Genomic DNA, 17,042 nt, shown 5'->3' with positions numbered 1-17,042 from the left:
TTTTTTACCGTTTTATTATTATTATTATTTTTTTAATTTTTTTAGTAAAATTTTGATTAATGAAAAAATATCATATCATCCACCTTCGAATTGTCCCAAACAAAGTTCTCCCGTGAGAGGGGAATACGGTGACGTGGACACTTCATTGCAATATTTTTCAATGGCGGAAGTCAAATCCGTGTTGACGTAGAGAAAATTCGAATCCGACACGTCGGATGCCCAAAACGTGCAATTCTCATTGAATTCCACGTTGTTCAAATATAATATAAACAAATTATATTTTTCTCCTTTTTTAAATGACGGATACGTAAGATGGCTGAATTGTAAAATCACTAAAAAATGGGAAATCCTAATAATGATAATAATAATAATAATAATAATAATTAAATGATATGTTATCCTACCCTCATCGTCATCGATGGAATCTTCGTTTGAAACATCGGATTTAACGACGGTTTCGTTATCCTCGACATTTTTTTCCCCCATCGAATTTTTCACGTAATCATTAACGCATTTCCCGGATGTTTTTTCTTTTAAAATTACTTTTTCTAAATATTTTTCGTACGTCTAAAAAGTATATACACATAAATGACAATTCGATATATATATATATATTTTAAATTTCGATTGATTGACTCACCAAAATTAAATCCGTTTTTTCCTCTATCAATTTTTCAAAATAATTTCGAGAGTTTTTCGAAAACGAATCCACCACTTCGACTCCGTAGTAAAGTTATTTCAACGGCCAAAAATGGTATCGATTTCAACTTTTTCGATATCGGAAATAAGTTTCCGAAAGGAATCCTTTCCGCAAATCCATAATCAACGAAATGTATTAAACATGTCACGTCTTCGACATTGGATTTTACTAATCCGCGAAAAAAATTTAAATCCTTTTTTTTAAATTTGACGCAATAGAGTTCTCCGATTTTCGGTGATTCGTCTAAGATTTCACCTTTAAAATAAACATATATATATATATATTTTTTTTTCCCACTCATTTTGATAATACCAAAAACCGTAAAAGAATCGCAAAATTTGATAAATTACCATTTTCCACGCAATTCGCAAGTTGGTGATGTATGCTCTCCAACAGCGCTTGAAATTTTTTTCCCGATTTTTGAACGTATAAATTATTTTTACAACCGATTGATGTTAAATTAACGGATCGACCAGATTTTAGAAAAAATCCAACGATGTCGGTTTCATCAGATTTGGAAATGAGCGCGTTGGCAATGGTTTCCCTACCATCTTCACTTTTGATCTGGCAAAGCCACTCATCATTTCCAACATTGTCTTTAATTCGAAACGAAAAATATTTAGAATTCGAAAACTATAAAAAAAAAAAAAAAAAAAATATCGTTAACGTCACCTCGTATTTTTTTCATTTACATTCCCATATTATTCTCAAAACGTACCAAATTTTCAGAAAAAATCTCGTCGATTTTAACCAAAACCACACATTGACCAAAATCAATTTTCCCATTGACCGGAAATACTTCTTTCACGGTGACGAAACATCTTTCGTTAAATAAACCCACGCGATAATTTCCGTCGGTTTTTTTTTCAATAATTTTCCCAGTATAATCGTTATAGTGATCGTCGTGAAATACGACGACATCATTTTCACGTCCTCTGAAATTTCAAACACGTTTACAAATTAAAATTAACGAATGAAAAATTCATGTTAAAAAAAAAAAAAAAATAACAAAGTCAAAAGAATTTTAATTCTTTCCCCCGCCCCCGCCCCCCCCCCCGCATTAATTACTTACGCACGAGGTTCCAAATTACAAGACAAAAGTTCCAAACACTTTTTCAACTTTGTTAAACTTTTATCAACGTTATCATTAAAAACGATTCCGTAACGAATTTTATTCAAACCGGGTAAAATAAATATTGTACCCGTATCGTCGTCGGAAAATCCATCGTCAAAACCTGTAAACCTGTAAAAATTTCCAATCAATTTTTTTTTAATTGATTTAAATTGACAAAAAAAAAAAAAAAAAAAAGGAAAAATCTTACCCTGTTTGTATTTCCTCATCTATAAAATTATGATCGACATCCGGAATGGTCACGTGATTATGTTTTTTCCCTGGGATTTTAATACAAATTGTTTTTTCAAATTCTTTTACATCTACTTTCCCCATCAAATCCAAAATGTGCGCGCCAAAATCTGTCGTACTTATTTTTTTAACAGCCAATAATTTATTTTTATAATTTATACCGATAAAATTTTCCTTGAATGAAACGGGTGAAACCTGATTTGGCAAAAAAAAAACGCAATTAAATGACATAAAAAAAAAAAAAAATTTTTTTTAAAAAAAAAATACCAACTAAAGGCGGTAATTCTTCGAGCAATTTCGAAAGTTCTCTAACAACAAATTTCTCCCTATAAAACTCATAAATAATACCAAAATCGATAAATCGAACTTTCAATGGAGAACAACCAATTACTTTCCCACGAAACCTTAAAAAGAAAAATAAATAAATATTAAAATTTAAATTTTTCAAACAAAATAAATGATAATAATAATACTCACCATTCTTCATTCATTTGAAATGCGTATATATTATTTAACTTGGGATATTTAACAAAATTTAATTTGTTTTTATTTAAATGAAAAGTCATGAATTTGTAACCGTTTAAATCTTTTAAATTAATAACCCAAAATTTATTTTCCGATTGTTGCCTCACAACACAAATCTTCAATTTTAAAAAAAAATATTAATTAATAAAAATTTTTTTTTTAAAAACAAAACAAATAATAATAATTAATATAAAAATCTTACCAAATTATTTAAATCAAATTTTTTTAATATTTCACAAGAATTAAAACATTTAACATTCGTACCAGGCGATGATAAAGTGTCAAAATTTTCATTTTCATTATTATTATTATTATTATTATTATTATTATTATTATTATTATTCAGTTTTAATTTAGATTTACTTTTGAAATTTTTTTTCCTTCTCGCATTATTTTTAAGTAAATTATCAGGTGATGATAATTCGCAATTTGATGATGTAACATGATTTGATTCACTTTCACATTCGGCACCTGCAAATAATTTATGTGTTACTCATTTATATTAAAAAAAAAAATCATCATTTGTTCAACTGAAAAAATCTATTTTGAATCAATGAATTCTAGTATGCATGATGTATTGTCATCAACAAATTTCAAGTCGAAATAAAATCACAATTCGATATTTATCGATAATTGCGAGAGAGATAAAAGTAGTCGTTTTATTTACCAAAATCGAGATGATAATTATCGGATGTTCTTTTAAATTTATCATGACAAGTGCTACAAAATTTTGTTTCTTTTTCATAATTTTCCTTTTCAAATATTTTTGCACACATTGCACATACAACCAATTCCTAAAAAAAAAAAAAAAAAAAAAAAAAAAAAAAAAAAAACATTATTGCATAATAACTAGTAATTCGCTAAAGATTATAAATTATTATTAAAAAATATTTTTCGATTTTCATACTTAAACAAATATATAATACAAACACTTGCTTTTCTTAAATAAGTAAGTCAGCATATGTAATAATAATTGAAAAAAACTAAAATATACTTAAAAAAAGAAAACTTTATACTAACTTTATATTTTAATGAGAGGTAAAGGTGATCCAATGCTTCCATTAATTTTAATTTTCTTTTTTTTTCTTCATACATATTATTATGCAATAAAGACTGACTATTTCTGCTGTAATCGAGAAAAAAAAAAAACCTACAGAAATCATTTAGAACAAAAAAAAAAGCATTAAAATAATTAAAATATATTATTCACCTCATATTATCAAAGTAAAAAATATTTCGTTTTAAATTTTTATTAATTTAAATACTTCTATAAAAGCTTTTTTTCACTTATTCTTCTTTCTAAATATCTTTTTTGTTTTAAAAGTGTAATATGTATAGAATAATAATGATGAATGTTAAATCTTGTGTAATTATTTCTGTCCTTGTGATTAACAGTTAAATATTAATAATTAACATCAATCCTAAAAAAAAATTTTGTTAAATAAAAAAGTTTTATGATAAATTAACATAAAATAAAATAATGGAAAGCAATAAATTTAGTTTTTTTTTATTTATTTAACTACTTGCAAAAAATAATTCAAATTAATTATAAATATCTAAGAGTAAACAATTTAAACAATTTAAACTTATTTTTTATAATAACCCTTTCGAACGATTAAGTACAATTTTAATAAGTTAAAATTTAAAAAGAAAAAATTTGCAAATAATTTATTAAAAGCGTCTCACATGTTTGAAAAATTTTTTGCCATTCAAGTTTTAACAAGTTAGAAAAATAAAATTTTATTTATCGTACTAATTCAAAATTTTAATTCGAATTCGAAATTAACAAACAATCAATTACAAAATAAATTTTAAATTATAAATTTTCGATTCGAATTTTAACATTTTCAAAATTAAAAACATTTTTTTTTTTTGTATAAATTACAAAAAACTTTAACGAACGTTGATAAATTTCCTTCGTAATTTTTTAACCACGTATTCTTGTGCCACGACATTGTTCCGTATCAGTCGAATAAATATTTCGCGTTTTTTTTAGTTATCGCAGTGTCAAATGTTACATCATTACAAATTAATTATATAAAAATTTAAAATGTGATTTTTTTAAAACATAATTTCATTTTCTTTTTTTTTTTTTTTTTTTGTAAACGTCATCAGGTTTCAAAATTCGAGATTTTTTATTTTTATTTTTAAAAAAAAAAAATGCAAATGTAAATAATTAACGTTTTATTTAAAATTTCTCTTTTTTCATATAATAAATGTAATTTTTATACTCGTTTTATTATTTACATTGATAAGGTAACGTAATAAATTCTATGATTTAAAACAAAATCTTTTCTTTTGTGAAAATTAATTAATAATAATAATAATAATAACGTAAATTGCGTATTTAAATTAGAAAAAATGATCATTTTCGTTATTTACTCTTATTGTATTGTAAATGATGATTATATATATAAACAGACTCTGCCTAAATTTTATTTGTTTTTGTTTATAATATTCATTCTAATTATAGCATCACATAATGAAATCTTTTCAAAATATAAAATGAAATTAATTTTTAATTAAAACCAAATAATAATAAATAATTTTTCCCAGGATAATGACCTGATTTTAATATTCCATATGATACAAAAAAAAAAAAAAATATTTTGCCAAGAAATAATAATAATAGGCTTTAATGTCAAGGTTTTCCCTTAGGTGTGTATACACACATATATAATTTTTTTTTATCGCCAGCTGAGTAAAGTCACTGCTCCCTCTCTCTCTCTCTCTTTCTCTCTCTCTCTCTCTCTATAAATAACAACAATCATGCTTAATCATTATTACATTTATTATTATTATTATTATTATTTTCTTATAAATATCGTTTGTGTGTGTGTGTGTGTCATTTTTTTGTCACACACAAAAAAAAAAGTAAAAATAAATTTATTTATTATTATTATTATTATTATTATTATTATTATTTTCTCTCCCCTTTTAAATTAAACAATAAATTTAATTACAATTTATTATTATTATTATTTCAAATTTAATATTATTAAATTTTTTTCCAAAATGAATTCGAATTGATTCCTCATAACGAATAATAATAATAATTAATGTTAAAATTACATTATATATAATATTTACCCAATTATTATTATTATTATTATTATTATTTAAATTACTCTTCAACTCATTTCATTTAAATTTCATTATTTTCATCAACTACATAAGCATAATTTTTTTTTAATGTCAATTTCAATGTCAATTTTTTTTTTTTTTTAGTCGAATCAGCATAAATCTTTTATCGATATTCAATATTTTTATTGTTTACTAATTTTAATTCTTTTATAATTCCCAATTAACAATGAATCGAAATACTATTTTTAATTAATTAATTAATTAATTAATAATAATAATAATAATAATGATTATTTTAAATATTAGTTGGATTTAAATTCGTGAGAGCCAACTGCGTAAATAATAATGGCTAAACAACTTTTGCAATTTTTTTTTTTTTTTAAATTAATGATGACGTAATACGTTTTCGAAATTTAATAATATAAATAAATAAATTAATATATATATTTGGTTTTTTTTTTTTTTTTTTTTTTTTTTTTTAGGCACCCTAATTAATAAGAATAAGGAAAAATGAAGTCTTTTCTTTCTTTGTTCGATCCGAATGAAAATTCGGAAAATGTATTATCGGAAAATGATGATTTTTCACATTGTCAACAGTTACCCCCAGAGCCTCAAGTTGGAAATATCGAGTATAAATTAAAATTGATAAATCCCTCAAAGCTCAGATTTCAACATTTGGTCACTCAGGTATAATTAACGATTTTTTGCGAACTAATAAACCTGAAAACCCTTGTTTTTTTTAAATTACTACTCTTTTGTATGTAGATGAAATGGAGAATACGGGAAGGTCACGGAGAGGCAATTTACGAAATAGGCGTTGAAGATGATGGAGCTTTGGCCGGACTTCAAAATTGTGATATGGCAGCAAGTTTACAAACGTTAAAACAAATGGCCGTTAAATTGGGAGCCAGTTGTTCGGTATTAAGAGAAAGAACTCTTGACAATGGGAAAAAAGTTGCCGAAGTTTTAGTTAGAAAGGTTTTTTTTATAATGACGACGATTCATTTTTCCTTTCGGTTAAAATTAATTTGACTTACCCCTAATAATAAAATCATTTGTTGTGAAAGGTGCCTGACGATCAGCATAACATTGAAGTGAGGGTTGCCGTCATGGGTAGTGCCGATGCTGGAAAATCTACCCTTCTAGGAGTTTTAACACAGGGACAATTGGATAACGGACGAGGTCGAGCACGTTTGAACATGTTTCGACATCTTCACGAAGTTCAATCTGGAAGAACGTCGTCAATATCACACGAAATACTTGGATTTGATTCCAAAGTAATCAAATTGTTTTTTTGACATTTTGTTAATAATAATGGAGGATGTGATAACTTGTGTAACGGAAATCGTGTTTTGTTTTGTTTATTAGGGAGGCGTCGTGAATTATAGCGAACTCATGACGTCCGAAGAGATTTGCGAAAATTCAGCCAAGTTAATCACTTTCATGGATTTGGCCGGACATAAAAAATATTTAAAAACAACAATTGCCGGACTTACTGGTTACTTGCCTCATTACGCAATGATCGTTGTCAGTAGCAGCGCTGGAATATTGGGAATGACGCACGAACATTTAAGTTTGGCTTTGGCTTTGGACGTACCTTTTTTTGTTGTCGTTACCAAAATCGATGTTTCCTCACCGCAACAAACTCTAACAAATTTAGAAAATTTGTTGAAAAGTGCAGGATGTCATAAGGTAAAAAACACTCGGAAAAGTCTTTTTCCATAGAGTAAAAAAAAAAAAAAACATTAATATTTACCTGAATTCAATTTTTCAGGTTCCGTTGTTGATATCAAATGAAGATGACGTCATAACGGCGAGTTCGAATCAGAAATCGGAAAATGTTGTGCCAATGTTTTCCGTATCGAACGTCACTGGAGAGGGTTTAGATCTGCTGTCAAAGTTTTTACATTTATTGCCGCCTGGAATAAGTATTAAAGAAAAAGAACGTTTGGAACAGGTACTCTACCTGAATTGGAAAAAAAAAAAAAAAAAAAAACGTAATAATAGGAATGAAATGAGAAAAAAAATTTTTTTTTTTTTTTAAAGGAATTATGCGAATTTCAAGTAGATGAAACTTTTCGGATACCCGAAGTTGGTACGGTTGTCGGAGGACTGTTGATTCGAGGCGTCGTGGTCGAAGGAACCAAATTACTCATAGGTAAAATATCATACCTGAAAAATATACAAAAAATTATTATTATTATTATTATTATTATCATTATTATTTTTTTCCCCCTCGAAAGGTCCTTTCGACGACGGTTATTTCAAACCCGTCAAAGTACAATCGATACATAGAAATAAAACTCCCTGTCGTATGGTTAGAGCGAGTCAAAGCGCATCACTAAGTTTCACACCGGAAATTCCAGGTTTGAGAAACGGAATGATTTTAGTGAGTCCGGAATTAAAACCTGCGGGATCGATATTTTTCCAAGTATGTTTTTGATAAAACTATTCCTTTTAACGAGGGGAAAATTTGAAAAAAAAAAAAAAAAACACGTCATTCGTTTCAGGCTACCGTCATAGTGTTGTTTCACGCGACGGCCATACACAGAGGATTTCAAACGACCGTACACATCGGAAACATACGACAAACGGCAATAATAGAAGGTATAATGGCAGTAGGTGGCATACACACGAACGAGAGAGCTTCGGTACTTTTCCGATTCGTTCGACATCCCGAATACGTTCGCGTCGGTATGAGACTCCTTTTCCGCGAGGGTAAAACAAAAGGAATCGGTACCGTGACACAAGTTTTCGCATATAAACCTCACGGTGGATAATAATTATTTCGATACGATACGATTCGATTCGATTCGATTCGATAACCTCGAATTAATGAAACCTGAACATTTACAAAATCTCAGCAGGAAAAATTAAAATTTAAATAAAAAAAAAAAAAAATTGCAAAAAACTTTAATAAATTGACCGGTACTTAATTGATTGTTATTGATTGATTAATAACTTATCATTATTATTATTATTGTTTTTTTGTCAGTAATTAATGACGTCATTTAACGTATTTTAATTCTCTCGTTTGTATGTGTTGCAATGAAAAAAACGATAATGATATTTAAAAACAAAATGGCGGTTGTGGCTGTGCGAAAAAAAAACGGATTTTATCAATCGATCTTATCATTAATTTTTAAATGTATATAAATGGTTTTTTTAAAACAACGCAGAATTTTTTTTTTTTTTAATTATTTGTCGACATTTTACAAACAGTACAAAATACTCGTTCAAAATATTTTTTTAAAAAAAGTACAAAATCGAAACGAAATAGTTACCCGATTAATTTTATTTCAATTATTATTATTATTAACGTCTGTCGCACTTATCAAAAAAACGCGTTCTCGGTTATTTTATATTAATTAATAAAAATTTGTAAATAATTCTGCGTTGCGTATATTTTTAAAATATATAATATATATATAATCGATAGTTTTAAGCGTAGTTTTAAGTATATAATAATAATAATAATAATTATTATTATTATTATATGCGTTGGTGTGTGTTTTTAATTATTAATTATAAATAATTTTATGTACGAATAAAAAAAAAATGTAACTTACTCTCTCTCTCTCTCTGTCTCGGTTTACGTCATCTTTTTGTAAAAATTTTTTTTTTTCAATTCGTTCGTTTGTTCGTTATTAATAATAATAATAATAATTTATAATACGATCACGTGCGGTAAAATATTTTGCGTGTAAAATTGCGTTTTTTCGTTATTGTAAAAGAAAATCTGAAAATAAAAAAATGGATCGTGTTCATATTTTCAAATATATAAAATTTTTTGTCTCTCATAATTCGTCATTTAATTATTATTATTATTATTATTCATCTAGAAAAAAATAAAATAAATAAATAATTAACAATAATAATATTTTCAATTTTTAATTTATTAATAATTATTTTAATTTTAAAAAATGAGTTTATGTGTAAAAAAAAAAAAATTAATTTTATGTAAAATACTCGTGTTTTAAATTTCCCCCTCCCACTCCCCACCTCCTTCCCTCCTCCCACTCCCCGCCTCCTTCCTCCTTCGCTCCTCCCCCTCACTAAAATATCATTGATTAAGTGTTTGTTATTCGAAAAAAAATTCAAATTTTTTTTTCTGTAAATTGCACAAATACATATTAATTAATTAAATAAATAAATATATTTTTCTATTAAAATAAAAAAATGTTTACAATTTTTTGATTTAATTAAATTTTAATTCCTTTGAATTCCTTTTTAGTGTCACGTGATTACGAACGGACTACATTAAAAAAAAATAAATAATAAAATACATGTCGATTTTACCTTATTTTTTTATGATTTATATGGCACCGTATCATCATCCCTTATCAATCAATCAATCAATCAATCAATCATCCCTTATTATTTACATAAATAAAAATATCAAAATTCTTGTATATATAACGAATGGATTTATCCTTATCTATCTTATTTTCATTGAACTGATAAAAAATTATTTCATTAAACAAACATACGCGAGGGTCGTAAACTTACCCCCCAAAAATTTAATTTAAACTTTTCATTTTCTAGCCCTTTTGTCCGGAATTTAATTCAAATTTTTTTTTTAATTTTACACAATCCTGGGGATCGGATAAATTCAAAATTTTTTGCAATTGATTCATTCTATCATTTTCCAAAGCTGAAATATATTCGGGAATCCCTCGGCAAACTTTTATAAACGTATCCATCTGGAAAATTTCAATATTATCGTCACCAAAAAAAAAAAAAAAAAAAAAAAAAAATGTCTACGTCATAAATCGATAATAATAATAATAATAATAATTTACCCTCAAATCTAAATTTTTAATAATATTGAAAAACGGTTCGATTTTAAATAATTCAACATCGTTTTCAATTAATTTCGGAATGGCGAAACTTATCATTTCGTCAATTATAACGTTAATATTAACGATTCCTGTATTTTTAACGCAATCGATCAATTCTTTAATGTCGTCTCCCCTCATATCCTCTGCTAATTTTTCACACAATTGAATGCAAATCGATTTGAAATCCAATTGATTATCCTGTACGATCCTGTGGGTGAACAAAAAAAATTACAATGGAAAATCTTATGAAGTTAATCTGTTTTGGAAAAGTAAAAAAATGGGGGGGGAAAATTACTTGAATCCAATTCCGAAACCTTCGGAAATATTTTTCCCGAGGAAAATGATCATTTTCACGAGTACGATTTTCTCTCGTTTTCCATCGAATAATGTCGGGATTTCATTTTCGTTCGTTATTTCGTTTGGAAAAATATCATTAACCGTAAATTTATCATTTTTTTCGCAATTGCTTAAAAATTTAACGGATTCCAATTGACGCCATATTGTTTTTATGTGACAGTTTATATTTTTTTGATTCATTTTCATTACTATGTCCAATCTTTTATTATTTTTTTTTCTATCTAAGAGAGATCAAAAATATTATTTTTTTTTTTTTTTAAATTAATCGTAAAATAAATTATTCTAATGATTAAATAATTAAATTATTTTACTCTGAATTGTCAATTCTTCTTCCAAATTTTTCAATGCCGCGTGTAAAAAATTACATCTCGTCGATAAATCCGTAAAACTCGTAGCCTTTTCCTGATATAAGTGAATACACGTGACGGCGGCACGTATGTAATCTTGCATGAGTATTTGAAGATCGTAGAGAGTGTGTAAAAATTTCATTTTTTGCAGCGATACGCACGAGTAAGACAAATATTTCTGAAATTGAGTACATTTGAAATCATTTTCCATCATCAAAATTTAAAAAGATTGACACGCACACGCACGCACGCACGCACGCACCTTGAAAGATTCCAAAGACGAATCCAATGACAAAAGATTAGATTTAAATTTTTCGTGCAGGTTCAATCTGTAAGCCGGAAGCATAATATTATCGAGGAAAAAATTAGGTTCGAGTTGATGGTCCAATAAATAACTCAAAGCTTTTTTTATTTCGTTGTGCCTGACGTAAAACAACAGCAAGGATCGATGACTTCCGTATGACGTCAAATAAAAAATTTCTTCTCTGTAATGAATCGATTGTTTGAATGACGACGACGATAAATTGATCGATTTCTTTTGCGAAATGGGTTTCAACGTTGATAAAATACATAAAACTTCTGAAATAACAATAATCGTCAATAATAATAATAATGATGATGATAAAAATTTTAAATAATAATAATAATGATAAAATACCTTGAGCGGTTGCGTTGTCTTTGTCCGATGGCATTTGCGAACCTTTGATTTTAATAAAAGACGATGGAGATTCCAATATCCGGCAAATTTCATCGAGTAAGGGAGGATTTTTGATCGGTTTGACGGGTTGGGAAAATAAACAATGTGAAAATTTTTCACGGGCTTCTCCCCACGACCCCGCAGACAAACACGTTTTCCCCCATGCTGCCCAAACATCATTTTCATCTAGATTGTATCTTTTAGAAATCTGAAAAACGATAAATTCTTATTTAAAAAAAAAATTCTATTTGAAAAAAAAAAAAAAAAAAAAAAAAAAAAAAATGACAGTCAATATAAAAAAAAAAAAAAAAATTTATTATCAAAACAGTTATGAAAACGATTTTTTAAAAATAAAAGAAAAAAAATTAAATTAATAATTACTGACAAAATGATGTTTCCATTGAGAAATGATGTTACCGTGGAATGTGATGGACCTGAAGGATGGAAACCGGGAACGATCACGTGTAAAATAGTAAGAATGTTAGGCTATATTTTATTGACGAGTGAGTTTTTTTTTTTTTTTTTTTTTTTTTTTTTTCCTTTTAAAAAAAGCTTTTAACCCGGAATTCGACATTTGTTTACAAACATAATAACAGGTTGTGTAAATTTTCAATCGCAGTATTTTTTCTCTCCCTGTTGGGTTTATTGTTACTATCGTATGTCGAAGACAATGATAAACCTGATACTACGTCAAATCCTCTTCCTCCTCCTTCATCCTCATCATCATCATCATCATCTTCGCCTACACCTCAAACATGTACTATTGAACTTGGGGAACAAATGAAAGCAGGTAGGATGATAAAAATTAATTTTTTTCCCCCCTTCCCCCCCCCCAATTCATACAATTTTTTTTATAAATTTTTACCGTTAAAACGACAGAAATAAAAACATGGATTCAAGCTGAAATCGAAAAAAATTCTAAACTTTGTTCAAAAACGAATAAAATAAATCCGGAACAAGTTAGAACAATGATTAAAGAAGAAATGAAAAAACAACAAAAAGTTCAACTCAAACCTGATTTCGCTTCTGCTTCTGCCGGTAAATAATTATCACATGTTACAATAAAATAATTACGTTAAATGACATAAAATAATAAAAATAATAAATTTAAGGAGGTATGGTGTTGGAAGCAACGCCCACGTGGACGGAAGGATACTCCTACATATATTTTTTTTTCATACCCATAAGATCGACAGCTCCACCCCCGAGCATAATATTAGAGGTAATAAATGGATTGTTAAAAAAAAAAATTTGAATTTTCAATTATTCGAATTTTTTTTTAAAAACTTTGCCTAATACTTAAAATAGCCTACCCGGCAAGCAGGAGATTGTTGGCCGATGGAAGGACAAAAGGGAAAATTATTGATACAATTAGCAGCAAGAGCAAACATAATTGGATTCACGATGGAACACATCGATCCTGCAATGTCACTAAGCGGTGGAACACCGGAAGCACCCAACAACTTTTCCGTTTTCGTAAGCAAACAAATAAAAAAACAAAACGAGTCCCTAAAATAAATAAATAAACAATTTATTTGCATTTTCAGGGATTGGAATATTTCAACAAAGATGGCGAAAGACATTTTTTCGGAACGTATTCATACGATAATAAAAACGAAGAAGAAAATCAATATTTTCGAGTTCAAAACGTCGTGCGAAAATCATTTTTATACATACAATTGGAAATATCATCGAATCACGGAAACGATAAATACACTTGTTTGTACAGGTTTCAGGTTCACGGATTCATCGATCGTTTGCATCACTGTCAATAGAGAAATAATAATAATAATAATAATAACGACTAACCCGTTGTTTGCACGCACGCACACACACACACACGTTAATATTTAATTTCTTAAAAAAAAAAAAACCCTTCGCAGAATTTTAAACCAGAAAAGGGTAAATTTTTTTTTAAAAATGTCAACAGTAATTAATTATAATAATTTATATAAATATTAGGATGAAAATGATGATGATGATGATGATGATGACGTCGACTGCGATTACAAATCGAAAAAAAATTTTTTTAGAGTTATGGAACATATGAAGACAAAAAAAATTTTTATTTAGGCCCCACCCCTTCTCTCCTCCTCCCCTCCCCGGGGGGGGAATCTAAACTCTTTGTAATAGGTAAAATTTAACTAAGGTAAATTACATTAATTTATACTAATTATCTATCTACTACTATTATTATTATTATTATTTTTTTAATTAGCTTTAGAATTTTATGTCTTTTTTTTTTTTTATAGAGGGCTATATACTAAGTATGACTTTTTTTTAACAATTTAGTTTTTATAGGGTGCATTTTTTTTTTATAAATATAATGATAACGTTTTGAAAAAAAAAAAATTTAATTTTTTTACTCACCTCCATGGATTCCTCCCATAATTCTTCTTCCATCAATTTATTACGTAAATAAATCAAACCTGAACCTTTTAATGATTCGGAAGGTATGAAATTAATACAAGAATTTTCAATTAACATTTGTAAAAGTTCAACTTGATCGAGCAATTCATCGCAACAAATTATTTCATCCATCAAACCGAGATGTTTGTATTTAGATTTTGAACTCTCGATGAGGAATCTGTAAAAAAAAAAAAAATAAAACATTTTTAAAATAAAAACACACGGAAAGAAAATTCTAGAATGTGGTAAATTTTATTTCACCTAATTATCTGTAATAAAACATTACAATCAACTTCCGGATTATTTGATTTCCCGTGAAGATGAAGAATTTTCAACATTTTTTCACTTTCATCCAAAAGAATCCTAAAAAAAAAAAAAAAAAAAAAAAAAAATTATTAAAATACAAAACCGGAAGTAAATTTTCTTATAATAATAATAATAATAATAATTACCTTGAATAATCATTTCCGATCAATAAATCAAATATGGACAAACTTAAAGGAACGTTGGGTGAAAATTCGTAGGAAAATTCTTGTCTTACGATTGAATTTTTCGATTCGTCCGTCGTTAATTTCCAATTATTCGAATATGGAAAACCATCGAATCCATCCGTTGACGTAATGCATTTCTAACGAAAATATTAATAATAATAATAATAATAATAATTAAATTAAATTAAAATTTTAAATTTAAAAAAAAAATCGTTTTCGCGGGGAAATTTTCATTTCGAATGTTTTCCAAAAAAAAAAAAAAAAAAAAAAAAATATTTATGTTTACATATTATATAAAGAAGAAAAATGGATTTGTAAAAAAAAATTTTTTTGTTGTTTTTGTTGTCGTTTTTTCTTTTTTCGTCATTCAAAATTTTCGGCATTAATTAAACACACAAGATAATAATAATAATAATAAAGTAACGGAAAAGTGATTGATCGATCGATGCTCAGGTGAAAAATCTTTTTTTTTTTTTTTTTTTTTTTTAAAAAAAAATGAGCGAACCGGATGAAGTGGTGGTTGAAAAAAATTTAACGGTTTTCATGCAAAGCTACACGCCCTGTGACGTGCACAATTACATAGAAGAATTACGATCCGAATTACGGGAAGAAAGGGAAGAAAAAGAAGCTTTGAGTTTAGAACGGGCCAAATTGAAAGTTTGCTGGGAAATGACGCTGGAAGAATTGGCCAACACGCGAGTCGAATTATTAGATAAAATAAGTTCTTTGGAAAATAAAATAAGGAGACAAATGCTTTGGAAAAAAAAATTAAAAAAATTATTAATGGATTACGGGAATAATTGGAAGGAAATAAAAGAAGTCATTGAAAATATTTTAATGAAAAGTCCAAAATTTAATATTAAGTAGTAGTAGTAGTAGTAGTAGTAGTAGTAGTAGTAGTGGTAGTGGTAGTAGTCGTAATAGTAATAGTAATTTTTTGTTAAAGGGTATAAAAGTTTGCAAGTAAATTTAAATTTTTTTACTCCACCCCCTCCCCCTACACCTACACCTTTTGTAATTTTCGCGCCAAATTTTTTTTAAAAATTTACATTTAATTCGTGGGAATATTTAAAATTTTATTTTCTCAACTCACCATTTTTTTTTCTCCCATTTTATTAGTGAAATAATGGTAACAATTTTGACACACGCGAACCGGAACATTACCATAACCAGACACCTAAAAAAAAAAAAAAAAAATGATATTAAAATAATAATAATAATTTAATTCGTTACTTTTTTATAATTTTATCAATGAAATTTTTTTAAATATTTTTTAATAGTATAACATAATAATAATAATAATAATAATTACGTATTTTAAATTTTAAGTTTATAAATTTTTTTTTTATTTAATTTCGAATCATGTATGTATGTATGTATGTATCTATTTTTTTTAGTTTTTTCTAAAAAAAAAAAAAAAGATAGAGTGATGTAATAAATAATTTTTTAAAATAAATAAATTTTTATGTACCTACCTCCATTTTGTATTTTGAACAAGGTTCGCATATGACTCTTCCGCATCTTCTACAATGGTAACGTTTATTGAACATGGAAAATATGGTCACACGACAACACATGCATAAATTTACCTAAAAAAGAGAAAAAATTATTACTAAAAATTTCAATTTGAAAAAGAAAATTCTTTTAGCACGTGGTGTAAAACCTTTTCAAACGGAACCCATTTAGATATATTTGTCGTTTCCGGTGACATTTCTTCTTCATTATTTACAATTGAATTATTACATAATAAAATGGATTCTCCCATTTCTAAATTTCTCAACGGCATAACCAAATTCAATTCCAACGATTTTGAAATGTAGATAACAAGTAATTTGTTAACATCGTGCGAATCGATGAGTAAATCACATTCCGATACCTTAAATTATAATAATAATAATAATTTTACAATAACTTTTAACATTATTCGTATTAAATTAAAAAAAACGAACCGTTTTTAAAATTTTTTCCAAAGAGTTTAATTTACAATTCATTAAAAGTTGTTCGATTATAAGCAACGGAAACGATATCAAATGAATAAGATTCGAATGTTCGTCGGAATTAAGTAATTGTAAAAATTTTAAACTTAGTTCCATGAGACGAAAACGTGGAAGAGCATTCACTCTTATAGCTCTTTGAACGAGGCTGTATATTGATGAGATGGTGGTTAATTGAAAAACAACTTCATCGTAAAGATTTATTAGGGTGGTAGGAGGAATCAAATCGACAAG

General features: G+C 27.1%; 5 protein-coding genes across 5 annotated transcripts in view; 2 read left to right on the top strand and 3 right to left on the bottom strand.

Moving 5' to 3' along the window:
- Phum_PHUM418740 (uncharacterized protein) overlaps positions 1–3,364 on the bottom strand; it is a gene marked incomplete at both ends in the record, with an annotated part of 3,944 nt that extends 580 nt beyond the window's left edge. Inside the window, 9 exons of the mRNA XM_002429029.1 lie at positions 84–332; positions 405–567; positions 705–943; positions 1,051–1,333; positions 1,419–1,635; positions 1,773–1,943; positions 2,023–2,258; positions 2,845–3,059; positions 3,256–3,364. Coding sequence (XP_002429074.1) covers positions 84–332; positions 405–567; positions 705–943; positions 1,051–1,333; positions 1,419–1,635; positions 1,773–1,943; positions 2,023–2,258; positions 2,845–3,059; positions 3,256–3,364 — 1,882 coding nt within the window. The remainder of the gene's footprint in view (positions 1–83; positions 333–404; positions 568–704; positions 944–1,050; positions 1,334–1,418; positions 1,636–1,772; positions 1,944–2,022; positions 2,259–2,844; positions 3,060–3,255) is intronic.
- A 2,818-nt stretch (positions 3,365–6,182) lies between these two features.
- Positions 6,183–8,452, top strand: Phum_PHUM418730 (GTP-binding protein, putative; the record flags this gene model as incomplete). The annotated part of the gene is made up of 8 exons (XM_002429028.1): positions 6,183–6,359; positions 6,438–6,650; positions 6,740–6,949; positions 7,041–7,364; positions 7,447–7,629; positions 7,719–7,830; positions 7,916–8,103; positions 8,183–8,452. 8 exons carry the CDS (start codon positions 6,183–6,185, stop codon positions 8,450–8,452), a joined length of 1,677 nt encoding a protein of 558 aa, XP_002429073.1.
- Positions 8,453–10,305: 1,853 nt separating this feature from the next.
- On the bottom strand, positions 10,306–12,488 carry Phum_PHUM418720 (zinc finger protein FYVE domain containing protein, putative; the record flags this gene model as incomplete). Its single annotated transcript, XM_002429027.1, has 7 exons — positions 10,306–10,356; positions 10,475–10,721; positions 10,809–11,091; positions 11,182–11,395; positions 11,480–11,796; positions 11,876–12,111; positions 12,475–12,488. 7 exons carry the CDS (start codon positions 12,486–12,488, stop codon positions 10,306–10,308), a joined length of 1,362 nt encoding a protein of 453 aa, XP_002429072.1.
- Positions 12,489–12,694: 206 nt separating this feature from the next.
- Phum_PHUM418710 (uncharacterized protein) lies at positions 12,695–13,689 on the top strand (the record flags this gene model as incomplete). The annotated part of the gene is made up of 5 exons (XM_002429026.1): positions 12,695–12,704; positions 12,794–12,952; positions 13,030–13,136; positions 13,223–13,390; positions 13,462–13,689. The coding sequence occupies 5 exons, from the start codon at positions 12,695–12,697 to the stop codon at positions 13,687–13,689; spliced, it is 672 nt and encodes a 223-aa protein (XP_002429071.1).
- Positions 13,690–14,160: 471 nt separating this feature from the next.
- Positions 14,161–16,600, bottom strand: Phum_PHUM418700 (zinc finger protein FYVE domain containing protein, putative; the record flags this gene model as incomplete). Its single annotated transcript, XM_002429025.1, has 8 exons — positions 14,161–14,187; positions 14,285–14,501; positions 14,585–14,686; positions 14,776–14,951; positions 15,407–15,538; positions 15,908–15,991; positions 16,290–16,403; positions 16,478–16,600. The coding sequence occupies 8 exons, from the start codon at positions 16,598–16,600 to the stop codon at positions 14,161–14,163; spliced, it is 975 nt and encodes a 324-aa protein (XP_002429070.1).
- Positions 16,601–17,042: the final 442 nt, after the last annotated feature.

This window comes from Pediculus humanus, genomic scaffold (assembly GCF_000006295.1).
Source record: "Pediculus humanus corporis 1103172108186 genomic scaffold, whole genome shotgun sequence".
Lineage (NCBI taxonomy): Eukaryota > Metazoa > Arthropoda > Insecta > Psocodea > Pediculidae > Pediculus > Pediculus humanus.
The sequence above is the reverse complement of the archived record's forward strand: the minus strand, read 5'-3'. Positions and strand labels throughout refer to the sequence as shown.